This window comes from Lacerta agilis, chromosome 8, assembly GCF_009819535.1.
Source record: "Lacerta agilis isolate rLacAgi1 chromosome 8, rLacAgi1.pri, whole genome shotgun sequence".
NCBI lineage: Eukaryota > Metazoa > Chordata > Lepidosauria > Squamata > Lacertidae > Lacerta > Lacerta agilis.
Window position 1 is genome coordinate 58,522,806 of NC_046319.1, and position 14,853 is coordinate 58,537,658.

The window sequence follows — 14,853 nt, forward strand, 5'->3', positions numbered from 1 at the left end:
TTCCAAGAAAGTGCAAAAGTTGGCAAAAAAAAAAGCTCCTCAGACATTTTTGGATGATAATTTTTTGTGACATTAATGCATTAAAAAGAATCCCGCTTATATATATATATATATAATTTTTAAATACAGAAGACTTCAAAAGATAGCTGCGGTCTGTAATACATAAGAAAGATATAATGATTAGAACAGGGTTTTGTTTTCCTAAGATAGAAGACAAAAAAAGACCATTTCATCTAGTTCTGCCTATTTTGTGATGAACGAGTGAGTCGGAAAAGCCCTTTCCAGGGCAAGTTCAGGTTCCTACCTAGGCAGTTCCGGACAAACTGCAAGTTATGTTAAGCACCCATTTAATAATAATAAAGCATGCTTTCAACTGGTCACTTTCTTTCTTTAGCAAATGCAGCCAAAGAAGGGGTATGTGTGCCAGAAGGGTGGGATCCAGATTTGCCTTTGGTGACAATGACATGAGGAAGTAGGGAACTTTTGGCCCACAGGCCCAATTATGCTTTCCAGGCTGGTTTGGGCAAACCATGCCTACCTTTTCCTGGCCTGGTGTCATATACAAAATGTGCTACTGATTCTTCCTCTGCAGCCAGAAATCAGTGCTTATTAAATATGGTGCCTTTTTCTATCACTCTGCACAGTAATCCCACCACGCCAGTCCTAATCCAGAAGCTCAAACTGCTGTTAATAAGGAAGAAGAATGGCCAACAGGAAACGTGTTGTTGTTGTTTTGTTTTTTAAGTATACTTAACATGTTGCTTGACTCTGATGTTCAAGAGTCAAACTTACCTGCAGACAGGCAAATTAGAGAATATCTCTGTTCCACATGAACTAGGTGTGCTTGGTGCTAGGAAAAGCTAATTGCCTAATGATGTTACAATATACATTTTTCTTCTTGACATACCCTCTCACTCTTTCTGAATTCACGTCCTTACCTAGTGCAAAAAAACCGAAACCATGCTACACACTAACACAGGTGCTTACTCTCTTCAAGGTGCCTTAGTTCTCCATTTGTTGGCCAGCAGGAATTTGATTCTTGCATTTTCTCCCTGAACAGGTATTTTTTAAAAAGCAAAGAAAAGCAGCAGACCAACTGAAGCAGCACTCTTCCTCCCCACATGTCCTGATATTTATTACACAAGTGAGGTATTCTTAAGGGGGAAAGAAAACGAAAGACTTAAATAAGTTTAAATAAATCTAGTATCTAAGCCTGGCCACACTATGTGTCAGAGCAGAGTTTGCTTCGCTCCTGTTTGACTGGGGGAAATAAAATTTTATAAGCTAGAACCCACCAAGGGAGGGAGGGGAGGGGGAAGGAGAAAGAGAGATTTCTAAGAGGAGCTTACAAAAACTGCTTTCAGAAGACTAATGTCAAGTGTATTTTGATACAGCTGACTGACAGTATTTAGAAATGTAAACTTTCCAAGTATCTACAAGCTCTATTTCAAAAGACTGAAGGAAAAATCTAAACCACATAGCATATTGCTGACCTTGAGGTCTGGATCCAAATGTTCACAAGGTCACATGACTCTGCAACACCACCTGCTCACATCAGAGACTAGAGTGCAATTATTGGCAAAATCCCAATCTTTCACAGTGGCATCATCTCAGTTAAAAACTAGGAATTTAAAGCATATTGCGCTAACACTCACAAGCTAGTCTCAACGCAGCACTACTATGGTCTGCAGATGCCCCCCCTCCCACCCCCGCTTTTTGCATTACACATTTTAGTGGAAGAGAACCAAGCAAATAAAGAGTTCTAATTTATAGAAATGGGTCAAGATCAACATTGAAATGTACACTTCACACATGCTAGCGAATGCTGCTGTACATGCGGGCAACCTAAACTCTCAGAGAAACAAAAGTTTTAAAATGCTGGTAAAAGTCTTCGATTGCTACTGTCACACTATACACAACTGTACATATTGGCAAAGCCTTTCCAATATATGGAACACCCACTTTCCAAGCTTATAAAAAGGGGCAAGATAGACCAATGGTGAATATAAAACAGTTAAAAATAATCATTTGTAAAAAGCATGAAGGGAGCCTTTTCTGATCCATTTAAGAACAAATTTCCTCTTCAGCAAAGTCAAGTCAATCTACACAATAATGTTGGCTGTAACTCATGTAAAGTATTCAGCTAGAAAAGTTACTGCCAGGGTATTTAAAAAAAAATTATTGCCAAAGTTAAAACCTTCTATGAAAAAGAGTATTAAAAATGACCTCAATTCGTCAAACACAGCAGCATAAAATGGGCACTTTCGTAATGTCTGAAAAATACCTAAAACTAATCTTTTAGAACTTAGTCACATACTTTTTAGAGGGGGAAGCAGTTCAGCATTCTGAACCAGAAGTGGCAGTTGTGTGTAACCATTATGATTTTACTAGACCTGCCAGAGGGCATTGCTATCCGCTTATGTTACACATTCACAGAACAAGAACCACCAAGTTGAATTCGCAGTTATAGTGCAATTGTTCTGCAGCCCACGACTGCAGAGAGATTTACAAAAAGACTAGTAAAACTTAACAACAAAGCGAAAAAAACAAACAAACAGCAATACCTCAGAAAAGTAATAGTTGTTGAAAGGTGTTTACAGTAAAAGTTCCATTTATAAAGTCTATATGGCCCCACACAGAAGAACAGTGGAATAAGATGTTTTGCCATATCTGGAGACTCACTAAGCAGTATGAAGAAGCCCAGGAGGAATTCAGCTTCTTGATAAGCTTAATGGGGGGACAAGGAGGTAACTTAAAATCGATTAGCAAAATATTTCAATAAAAACCTTTCGTGCCAAGTCCTTTAAAAATTTCTTTTTATGAGGATCAGCCTTTTGCGCTTTGAGGTAAAAATTCAGTCCAATGCAAAGACTGTCTATGGAATTCCTATTTACTGAAAATCACAAAATAAAAATGGCTCAATTGCGCCTGCATCGGATGTTGCTGCTTCAATTCAGTGCAACTGTCCCAAGCTGCTGGTGGTGGACAGCCTGAAATAAAAATGAGCCCTAACCACCAGTGGTTGGTGGCCCACCCAACTGGGCTACTGCTTCTGCCTCAGACTCTCAGATTCTTATCAGGCAAAATACATTGTGTGCTGGGTGTCATGATGGATCTGCACTGCCTTGGCTAGCGCCTGAGGATCACGGCCGTTGCTCTGTCCTGAAACATGGCTGCCTTCAGCACTGCGGGGGGAGGGAAACAGAAAAGAGATTTAGTAAGGCAACATTGTCTCAATTAGTCAACGTTTTCTTTATTTAAAAAAATATATATATTTATAAATCACAACATCCTCCAAACTGAAAAGCAGTATACAGGAGGATAAAAGGCAAAAAGTGCCAGCAACACCAAAAAACAAACGAACATAAAATACAGTTCAAACTTCACAGTGACAAGTAGAACACAATAAATGCATGCAAACAGCTGCTCTATGAGGGCTCGAAGTACAAGAAAAGGCCACCAAAACCAGAATGCCGTTGGTGCACAATTTGTTGCAAGGAACAGGGCATCCTACATAGTACGGTAAATGCTGCTGCACTAGAGGCCCTACTCTGAGTGGCTGCAAGATGAATGCGAGAAGAGTCTTGTTGCTGAGCTCAGAGACCAAAGGTCCATCTAGTCCAACATCCTGTTCTCACAGTGGTTAACCAGATCCCCGTGGGAAACCAACAAGCAGAATGAATTTCAGGGGCATCTAGCACAATTAAGAGAGCCGCCTCAGGTTACCTGAGCAACTGAGCAGGACTGTAAGGTTGAAGGCAGGTTCTCAAGTAACCCAGTCCCAGGTTGTTCAGGGCTTTATATACCAACAGCAAAACCTTACTGTGGAATTCAACACAGCGCTAAATGGGGTATGCATTCCTTGCCACTCACAGCCTTTAAGGCAGGGGTGCCCAAACCTTTTTCAAAGAGAGCCAGGTTTGATTAAATGAGCATACGTAAGGGCCTACCCAAATTGTTGAGCTTTTTTAAGGATTGAAATTGTTGAGCTTTTTTTAAGGATTTTACCACAGGAGATAAGCTGCCACAGGGACTGGATTAAACCAACTAGCAGGCCAGATTAGGCCCCCAAAACCGATTTTAAAGGTCCTTGGGCTAATTAAAGTTCACCATCCCTTCCTGGCCTAGTGTGGTCCATGGAACAGAAGCATGCATGCCCCTCGACTACTCACCTGTCATGATCTTTGTCCACAAGATGGTATCTTGCCCTAAATGCTACCAGCCTCGCATAGTATGCAGGAGCAGGGATCGAGACAGACCGTGTACACCTGACGTAAGTGTGACACAGCTGGTATGTCAGTAACTGCAATTCATCAGCAGTGAAACAGTTGTCATCCCACAGGACTTGGTAGTGAGAAGGACGGCTAGTTCCCTGCAGGAAGAGAAGGCCAGGAAATCCACTATTTTTATTTTAGAAGACATGTAACGAAAGATGAATGACTGGGCGCCTGTCAGAAAGTCCCTTCTCTCTTTCTCCAAGGGTCCATTACATCTTGGGAATAAGAACCCCGTTTATCCCTCTTCTTTTCCAGATGCCTCCCCATTTCTCTGAGATACACAGGTTTTAGCAAGGTTGAATGTCACTAACGACAAAGGTGGAAGGGACTGTTCCACTGACTAAGAGGCACAAATGCTGTGGGCCCACTGAATTAACAGTATATTCATGCATTCTCCCCTCCTGCACACATTTTAATGGCTTAAATGAAGCTGCTGTAGGGCAGTCCCAATGCATATAAAAGTAAATGAACAGTCAAAATATTAAGCTATCATAACCAAAGCTGCAGATTACCTGAATTCCTGCATGGCTACAGAGGTAGAAGTCGAATTCAGAGGGATGTGTGATTGTGCTGTCCACAGTTGTGCCTGCTGGAACATTGCCACTTTTCCCCACCTATTAGATATATCAATGAGTGCCTTAGTATCTGCATTTGTGGCACAGTTCAAAGCCATTCAACCAACCAGTTGTTACCTTCTTGGCCACTTATCTGTGTAACACACTTAAAAATTTGCCTTCCACCTTGTTCTTCAGCTTTGTATAATGTATCAGTTATGTCTAACCGGACTTAAAGCAACATTAAGCATAGTTTTGCAGTAACAATAAAACCTGAAGTATGCAACTGCCCTATTGCAGCTACTTTTGTTGTGATACAAATGGCAAAGTCAGGTATGCTGTCTTGAACTCTTTGGGGGAAAGGCAAGCTATAGATGAAATATATCTAGTACTCTATTTAGCTTTTGGATACCTCAGTTTTTAATTTATTCTTTACACCATTTTCAAAGTTTTAAGCTTTGAAGTTCAGGAAGAACTGCTACCTGTCTTACAGCTATACCACATTGCCCTACAGCTTAGAGTTGCTATGCTACTGACAGCAGACTTGCAGAATGGCCAAAAGCAGCATTTTCGGTGTTATTCTGTCTGAACCCGAGTCCCGGTGTTTACTTTGGTATCCTGCGCATCTGAGCATTTAGTTACAAATTATACCTTAAGAAATTAAGCACCCTTCTCAAGTCATCCTTTGTCTGGCTGCATGACATTATTTATTTTATTATTATTAATTTAATTTATATCCCTGTTCTATGGTTTTTTTCCAACTTCACTTTGCAAACAGGCAATGAATAACATTATGAAATGTGCTAATACATCGCCTCTTTCCATCAAGAGTTATTTGGCAGCCCCGTACAAGATGTGGTCTAATGAGATGCCCCATCATTGCAAAGGAAGCATTGCCTACCCTTTCAGATTTGTCAGCACAGAACAGCCTTGTGTGATGCCTTTTCTGAACAACTATGTAGGTGATTCCTGGTCTGTAGTCTTCTTCCAAACTGATGCAGGCCTTCCGGATTGCAATGAGTTCTGGCCAGGCCACCTAGAAAATTTAAGTGCTTGACATCAGCTACTTATCTGGATTGCACAAGGTTTTTATTGGATTTATCCAATACATACAACTCTTTACATAAAGAGCCAGTCGAAATTAAAAAAAAAAAAAATTAATTGTCCAGTAGCACCAAGTAAGTTTGTTCTGGGTATAAGCTTTAGTGTGCATGCACGCTTCTTCAGATACACAGTGTGCATGCACACAAAAGCTTATACCCAGAACCAAACGAAAATAACCGCCTACAGTACTGTTATTATTTATTCAACTTATATACCACCCTTTTAAACCACTGCCACGTTTACCTATACCTATACAGAGTAGCATTTCTGCAAGGAGGGGAGGGGGTACGTAACAAGAACCAACAGGCTATTGGGTCTGTGGATGTATCGGATCTCAAAAGTAACTGCAGTGGCACAGCCTGCACTAATCCACTAATACTGGATCCACTAATCCAGTATTATGTAATACTGGATCTCAAAATTGGATAATAAAGCTTATGAACCAAATGCTTTTTAGGACAGGCTTCCGCTTCATGCAACTTCATGGCACAAACTTCTCTGTCCAGAAAAGAAGTGGAGTCTCCTGGACCTTCCTAAGTTTGGAAAGCTAAACCTCCATGCAACATATAAGGAGCTTGATACAAATACCTGTTTCATCTGCCCCTCTGACACACCTCCCCTATAGTAGATGATCCGAGTGGGCTTGAAGCGGGTGGACTTATAAAACTGGATCAGCAGTTCTCGCACCATGTTGGTCAGGTCCTGAATCACTTCCTGGCTGTACAGCAGCTCTTGGGAAGTTTCCTGGCGGGAGGTCTGTACTCGCACAGTAGCACAGTAGCGGCTAGGGTGACCGTCCATGCTGCCTACGACAGCAGCGATGGAAGGCTTCTTCCCATCCCCGGCAGGCGGGTGTGTGACATCTGCTCCCAGAAAGATCACTGGCTGCTGGAATACAGAGGGCCTGTTCAATTGAAAAGGGGGGGGGAGTTTACACTGGAAATCAAGAAATGGGATGCATTTTCACATTCCCTTCACCTGTCTTTTGACTTTTAATTTATGCACTAATGTATACTGTCAGATGGGCGGGGTACCACAAGGACTGAACATTCTGCTGCTCCCACAGACAATGCTGTAACAAACCATAACTGCACCTGCAGCAAACCACATATTGTGCCCCCATGCCCCCACTATCTATACATATTTAAATTAGAACCATAGATTTAGAATTAGAATCAAATTAAGAAAATTTATAATCAGTGAAGCCTGGTAACATTTTGACTTGGTAGGGCTACAACTCTTAACCTTGCTGTTTTCATCACAACAGGACTTGCACAGCACTTATTTAAGGAAAGTGTGTCATTACAGTTGTGCAGAGAGCCAAAAATTATTCTCTGCACATCTATGGACAGGGGAAGAGGGCCCAACTATGATTTTCAGACAAGAACGACTCTGTACATTTTATTTAGAAATTAGGTTTTTTTTAAATTTATGTATTGATTACATCTATACAGTGGTACCTTGGTTTGCTTAAGTCTTGGTTTGCATACGTTTTGGATTACAAACACGTCAAACCCGGACGTGCGTGTCCTGGTTTGCAACCTTTTTTCGGATTACAACCCAATTTTTTGGATTACGAACAAATTGTTTTGGAGGCCCCATTGGCGATAGAGCGCTTTGGGTTACAACCTGTTTTGGTTTACAAACAGACCTCCGGAACCGATTATGGTTGTAAACCAAGGTACCACTGTACATCCATTGCCAAAAATCCAAAACTTCTAAAATGTGAGAAACACTTGCTTTCAGTTACATGCAGCCCCCCCCCCAAAAAAAAACCAATTTAGCTTTTCATTATTCAAAACACATTTTTTCTCTAAATGAAAAGAATGAGGTATTCCAACCAATAGACAAAAATTATTGATTCATTTGATCCAGGGCACATCAGTATAGCTGAGTCCTGAAAATGTGAAGTAATAATGTCTCATGTGTAGAGCACATCACATCAGAACAATCACAATCAGCCTCTTATGTCTGAGAAGAGGGAGAAATACCTTTCAGGCTTGGGGAAGGATGTGCAGTCAGTCAGTGTGACATCCAGACAGGCACACGGCCCAAACTTTTCGTTTTAGAAATTAACTGATAAGCTCACAAGCAAGCGATAAACAATTCATAGCGCCCACATTTTCTTCCATTCTGCATTTAAGATATTCTGTGGGCGCTTATTGGAAGCTGATCTACACACCTTTTCTGGAAAGGCTCTGGAACTGCACGTGGCTCAGACAAGCTGCCCTGCCCTACCCAGCAGCTGCTGCAGCTTTTAATGAGTGAATGCAGGGAAATGGTTAATACAGAGTCTGCAGCTACACAAGCCATCCACCATTTCTCCTCCCAATCCATTTCACAAAAATAAATGCAAAACTATTAAGCAAAAATATATTTATTATACATGTGGTGTCCACTGTTGCTTGCCTTCTTTCTCTCTCAGCAATACCACAAAACAAATACGAAACAAACAGCTCCTCAAAACACTCCGTCTTGCTTCTGTAATTACCCGAAGATGCTAAAAGTTATGAGGAGAGTCTGGGCTTCAAGGAAAGAGCTCTGAACATGCTCATGGTGCTAGGCTGTTCTTCAAGGTTTTCAGGCAGTCCTCCCTAATCCAGTGGCTGCTGAACAGCCCTCAAAACAACAGAGGGAGAGGGAGCCCTTTCAGGGGCTGAAAAGCCGGCAGTTCCCCTAATATTCAATAATCCAAATATTCAAATATCTTAATGTCAGTGGCTTTTCCTCCCAGAGACACACATGAGGGACCCTCATTGCCATAGCTAAACATATGAAGCCATGGGATAGGCACCGTAAAAGGGGGAAATCCTCATCTTCCCACATTTCCCCTGTTGTTTGGTTTTCCAGTTGTTGGACAATGGGAGCAGTTTTTCTATTTTTCAGTTTTTTCTTCAGGCCTTCACATCTCTTAACTACAGCTATACTTTTAGGTTAGGACTGGCTGAGTGGTGCAGAGAATGATTGGTCAGAGAACATGAAACTGACAAATGCCTCTGCAAGCCACTGTAAACTTTATCAAAGTATAAAATGTGTGTGGGAGAGGAAAGTGTGTGTGTCCTTTTGAGATTTTTCTTGGGGCAGCAGCGGGGAGGGTTAAAGAATTGCTTGGCATTCTCATTGGGAATGTCAGCAGCCCTACTGGAAGAGACTCCAGTCATTAAAATACTGCTTTATGACCGCATGCTAGTTTGGTCTAATTAAATTGAGGCTCCAATAAACATCCTACTTTCACAAAATCACATGAATGCAATTTATTAATCAACGGCAAAAATGAGCAAACATTCATTGCATTGGATGCAACTGAGAATTTTCCTACTCTATGCCACACTTGCACCAACCAAATCTATTCTGGGAATCTATTCTCTGGAGCAATTTTGTGGATAGTGGAGCAAGAGTAACACACTCAGAGCAGCACGGTCAAATAAGAAAACACAATTACAAAATTAGGACAGAAAGATAAAAATTTCCCAGTACCAAGCATGTCAAATGGTTGGGTCTCAACATTTATGATGGCTTTAACACAGAGGTGTCTACCTTCCCCTTTTTTTGCATTGGGAAACGACCATAGCTGTAAACTTTCCCTTTTTTTGCAATGGGAAACGGCGCTGGAATAAGGGAATTTCCCGCAAAAAAGGGAAAGTTGACAGCTATGCTTTAACAGGAATTCTAGTAAAGTTGTTTTAATGCTGCCCCCTATGTCGCAACAGCATCTAAATAAAGTGGGTTGTCATACGGAAAACTGTATAGTATGAACTGTACAAAGTGCTATCTTGTTCAAACAATGACAGAAGCGCATGTGTAAAAAACACAGAAAATATTTTACTGGCATCTGGATGCCTCCCTATTAGGACCAAAGTGAGATTTTAGGCTTGTCAAAAATTTGCATATTACTATATAGAGTAATATGCAACTTTCTTGGGTTCCATGATCACTGCAGATGGTGACAGCAGTCACGAAATTAGAAGACGCCTGCTTCTTGGGAGAAAAGCAATGACAAACCTAGACAGCATCTTAAAAAGCAAAGACATCACCTTGCCGACAAAGGTCCGTATAGTTAAGCTATGGTTTTCCCAGTAGTAATGTACGGAAGTGAGAGCTGGACCATAAAGAAGGCTGATCGCCGAAGAATTGATGCTTTTGAATTATGGTGATGGAGGAGACTCTTGAGAGTCCCATGGACTGCAAGAAGATCAAACCTATCCATTCTCAAAGAAATCAGCCCTGAGTGCGCACTAGAAGGACAGATCCTGAAGTTGAGGCTCCAGTACTTTGGCCACCTCATGAGAAGACTCCCTGGAAAAGACCCTGATGTTGGGAAAGATGGAGGGCACAAGGAGAAGGGGACGACAGAGGATGAGATGGTTGGACAGTGTTCTCGAAGCTAGTAACATGAGTTTGGCCAAACTGCGGGAGGCAGTGAAGGATAGGCGTGCCTGGCGTGCTCTGGCCCATGGGGTCACGAAGAGTCGGACACGACTGAACGACTGAACAACAACAACAACAACATATAGAGTAATTTTTACTGGAAAGATGTTGACGCTGTGCATTAATAGTGGAAGCCATTCTAAACCATCACGTCTCAGCCAATGCTTCTCAACCAATATCAACCAGAATGCCTGCTGCATTAGATTCCTAAAGGTATTAAGTTTAATCTGACCTTTGATGTGGTACAAGCACGTTGTTTATCCCACCAAGTTTTGCATTGATCTTCAGACATAAGTTGGACAGAGTCTGCGGAGAGGTCTTCACCACGTTTTTCACCTGAACACACTGGGTGGCCATTCCTAACAGAGTATCCCCAACACGTTTGACTTCAGCTGTAAGAGAAAGCAAGAATTTACTTCAGACAATCTTTTTAAAAAAACAAAAAACACAGTTTTTATTTATTTTCATGGTACAGAAGATAAATTTTGAGAAAACAATTGTTACAACAGTAAACAACAGATTACTTGTCCTGATAAAATTACAGGCTTTTATCATGCCATATGTTAAAAGTTTCATTTGATTACTTTAAGAGATCATGCCACGGAATCCAATGAGTGCTGGGTGGATTCCTGCCAAAGTCTGAACAATTTATGTATTCAATAAACATTTGCCATATTACTTCAGACAACCTTAGCTAATATGCTCGATCTCGCCCAGTATCAGTGGCTAGGTGAACTGGATAAACTGCTCAGTGAGTGAGTGGATTTATTTTGGGGAGTGGGGGGAGGGACTTCACTGCATTGCATAGGAGGGAGGAAAAGGTGATGCCAAATATATCATGTGTGCACTTTGGTCACAAATATTTTTGTTGGAACTGCAAAGTTATATTAAGTTTCATCTTCCTTACCATAGACTGGTGTCTTTCCAGGGAGAATCACTACAATTAGCTGAAGCCCAACGTAAGTCAACTTCAAGTGTTTGAACATGGGCTCCACACTGTCGGCACCCTGTGCATATTTACAGAAGCACGGTTGGCCCTGGATTGGCATCCCTGCATCCTTGGAGATTTTGCGCAGTTGATCAGTAAAACTCCTATAAATAAATTATGCCTTTGAGGTTATCAGCAGCAACCTAAAATCCTGCAAGTTTTATCTATATTCTGAGCACACCATGAGATTCACTGCTACGAGACATAATGGTGACTAGATGAGCCTGTTTTAAGAGAGAAGAATTAGACCATTCCTAGAATATAGGTTTTGCAACAGTCATTAGCTGTACTTGCTAACTGAAAACTCCACGTACAGTCACAGTACAACTCAGAATACCATGAGCTAAAGATAAATGGGACAGCTATTCCGTTCAGGTCTTGCTTAATCTTCTAGAGGTGTTTGGCCTGTCACTGTTGGAAAAGGAACACCGGAATAAGTGGATTTTAGTATAGTTAAATTATTATGCTTTTAATCTGAAATTCCCAATTAAAATAAGCAAATTGTATTGCAGTTTTTATCTAGGATTGGGGAGATCGTTTCTAGTACACTTTCAGAAATCTAAAAAAAACTGCACAGGCCTAGCCAATAAAGTGGCTCTCACTGGCCCAATCTGCTACCCACTCATTTACTGTCAGGTCAGAGTTGTGCAGACACCTCTTAAGAGACAAACTCAGCTTTGATCTGCAGTGGCCACCTAACTTCCTGCCTCTGCCAGTTGCTTCCTGTGGGCTCTGAAAAAGAGCCAAGAAGGCTTACTCTCCAGAGCCAGGCATTCTGGGGTGAGATAGCCAGGAAAATGCCCACCCTGCTGCCACAGTTTCAAAAGTCCTCCTAAGCACTGCAACAAATCATGGCAGCAGTGCAAGCATTATCTTAGCCACCTTGCCCAGAAATACCTGGTTCCAAAGGACCACTCTTTGGCCCAATCTGAGCCCAGAGGTGGCAAAGAAGCCACCTGTGCTGCCTTTGTTATTGCAACGGATAACTTTTTTTAAAGGGGGTGGTGGTGGCAGGAAAGGGGGGCAGTGACTCTGCTGCTGCTGGAAACAGAAGGATGGATTAATCAGGTTTCCAGAGACTGAGTCCCATCAGCCAGACCATGCCAAGGGCCCCCTGTAGTCCTGTGCTAGCCCTGCTCAGGTGTATGCCCTTAAGCACTCGTTCTGTTTTGTTAGCTCATTTATTTCTGTGTAAAGTGTGGCATAGTAAAAACAATATGCTCAACTAACAATGCTTCCAGACGGAGGTTGCTAGCAAGTCACTGGCAACAAGATTTCCCCTCTCATCAGTTATTGGATTTTCTATGGAAACTGTAAAACCAGATCAAGTATGGGAAACAAATGGATTGGCATTTTGATGTCAACAATGTCATGTGGATGCGAGGAAAAGACTTGCATGCATTAGGGGCACTGAACCCACAGCCGACAGCTAAATCGCCAGCAGTTATCAGTGGGAAAAAGAATAAATCACACTGTATATTCAAAGTTAGAAATGACTTACTTTAACAAGTCTTCTCGGCATTGTTTCTGAGGGGCAAAGCAGGCAACAGCCCAAACTTTGATTTCGATGCCAGCATAGAACTGCTTTCCCCTCATATCCCAGACACCCTGATTTGGTGTAGCAACCGTCTTATTCTAAGGAAGATTTAAAAAACAAAAGAATTATTCCACAACAGCTTTAAGCTAATGTACAAATGAAACATTTTGGTAATTGAAGGTATAGTTGCATATTTTTAGCATTATTATCTCATTTAAAAATATTTATTATTTAAGATGTAAGACTTGCCTTTCCACCCCAAAGAGAGCCTAGGACACCTAATAATAATAATATACAAACCTGAAGACAGCAGTTACTATCTACTTCAAAAAGAACTTTCAATGCTATCTTCCCAAAGCCTGAACAAATAAAAAACAAATGGCGTTTCTCCCTCATGCAGTTAAACCTAAGTCTAAAGGGACTAAGTAGACGAGAAATTCAACTAGTGATTAAATGATACATGATTTGTCTAATGTATTATTTGGTGGAAACTTACCCTGCCTCCATATTGCAGCATTGGTGCAGGCAGCACCCTGCCTGTCAACTCTGTCATTTCATTATGGACAACAATTCCAAATTCCTTCAGATATGGATCTGGACCGCCTACCATGCTGTTACTCTTCACCTGGAGATGTAAGAGAGCATCTCTTGAACACACATAATTACATGAATCTTTTACTTGTGCAGGTGTGGCTCAACCACAGCTAATGATCTATATTGTTTTCTGGGCTGTTGCCATTCTTTGCTCCATTCATGTTCACCTAAGTGGACCAGAATATATACTGGCTATGTTTATTTGTTGTCATCATACAACAGACAACAAATGAGCATGCCTTAATGTCACAATCCTAGTAAGCCTAGTACCCAAAGGTGGTCTTTAACCCTGGATCCAAGTAAATGGTTTGGAACACTAACAAGAAAAGATGCTGTTGTGATATGCACACTGTGACCATCATGTTTGCCACAGACTTGTTTGAAGCTTTTCATCCCCGTAAAGTAGAGTTAAGAGTTACTCACTAGTCTACTAATTTCTTCCTGCCTGTCAGGTGCAGACCGTGCCGTTGCCTTGATCATCGTTGACGTCTGATTGTCAGTTAGCTTCTTGATACATCGTTGGCCTGCTACTATATTACATACCTAAGATCAGAAAGACGGCATGTAGGCGACCATATTGGAATACAATGGGACTGAAGTAAACTGCCATGTTTATTTACCTCAAGGGGTAAATATGTATGTTTCTGCTCCTGCCCTACTTGAAGGCATGGAAGATGAGGGTATTTCAGCTGTAGACTGTACTTCTGCTTAAAATACTGAGCTACTGTACACTCCATGGCCTGCCCGTTTTCCAACTGCAGAGGGAACCTGTGAGGGGAAATATTGATTTGATTAGTATTCAGTGTTCTTAGTGTTCACAAGAAAAATGGTTATATACTAGAACATGAATGGTCTGCTGTTCCTGGTTCTGTAATGCACATGTTTTTAATAATTTACACTATAAAAATATCTATCTTAAAAGCAAAGGGTTGCATCCAACTCAAGAGGAGACTCACCAAAATTAATGAGTCTACTCTGAGTAGAATTTAGTTGCTACAACTCAAAGAATGAGCATACATACGTTTGATGGCTGGCTGGTCTTCTAGTAACATTGCAAACTCTGTATTTTCTCTTCATCTGACCACAGTGAGTAACCTCTACTTTTAGACCTGCAAATCCAGAACACAAGAACACACACAAAATACACCAATAAGCAAAGGTTAATAATGAGAAGCAACGGAAAGACATTTGGGGTTTTATGTGGAACTCCAGGTTCAAACCCCTGCTTTCTACATGAGTAAAGTGACTATCTACATTAGAAAGCTGCTGTGAAGTCTACTTTATTTAGCCTGCTCATCTCTAGGTTGCATTACAGTTTCAAAGTCCCAGATAGGAATCAAAGTATTATATGCTGAAATATCCCACCTATGA

At 41.2% G+C, this 14,853-nt stretch overlaps 1 protein-coding gene across 2 annotated transcripts in view; it reads right to left on the reverse strand.

The window, feature by feature from the left end:
• Positions 1-1,063: 1,063 nt before the first annotated feature.
• Positions 1,064-14,853, reverse strand: part of AGO4 (argonaute RISC component 4) — a 28,636-nt gene continuing 14,846 nt past the window's right edge. Inside the window, exons 7-19 of one of the 2 annotated variants that reach the window (XM_033157715.1) lie at positions 14,504-14,591; positions 14,103-14,250; positions 13,906-14,025; positions 13,385-13,513; positions 12,853-12,986; positions 11,271-11,455; positions 10,596-10,755; positions 8,118-8,189; positions 6,524-6,839; positions 5,733-5,867; positions 4,790-4,891; positions 4,173-4,372; positions 1,064-3,185 (exon numbers count right to left, since the gene is read on the reverse strand). In XM_033157715.1, coding sequence (XP_033013606.1) covers positions 3,077-3,185; positions 4,173-4,372; positions 4,790-4,891; positions 5,733-5,867; positions 6,524-6,839; positions 8,118-8,189; positions 10,596-10,755; positions 11,271-11,455; positions 12,853-12,986; positions 13,385-13,513; positions 13,906-14,025; positions 14,103-14,250; positions 14,504-14,591 — 1,898 coding nt within the window. In that variant the 3' untranslated portion in view covers positions 1,064-3,076. The remainder of the gene's footprint in view (positions 3,186-4,172; positions 4,373-4,789; positions 4,892-5,732; positions 5,868-6,523; positions 6,840-8,117; positions 8,190-10,595; positions 10,756-11,270; positions 11,456-12,852; positions 12,987-13,384; positions 13,514-13,905; positions 14,026-14,102; positions 14,251-14,503; positions 14,592-14,853) is intronic. The other variant, XM_033157714.1, reaches the window with a different exon arrangement.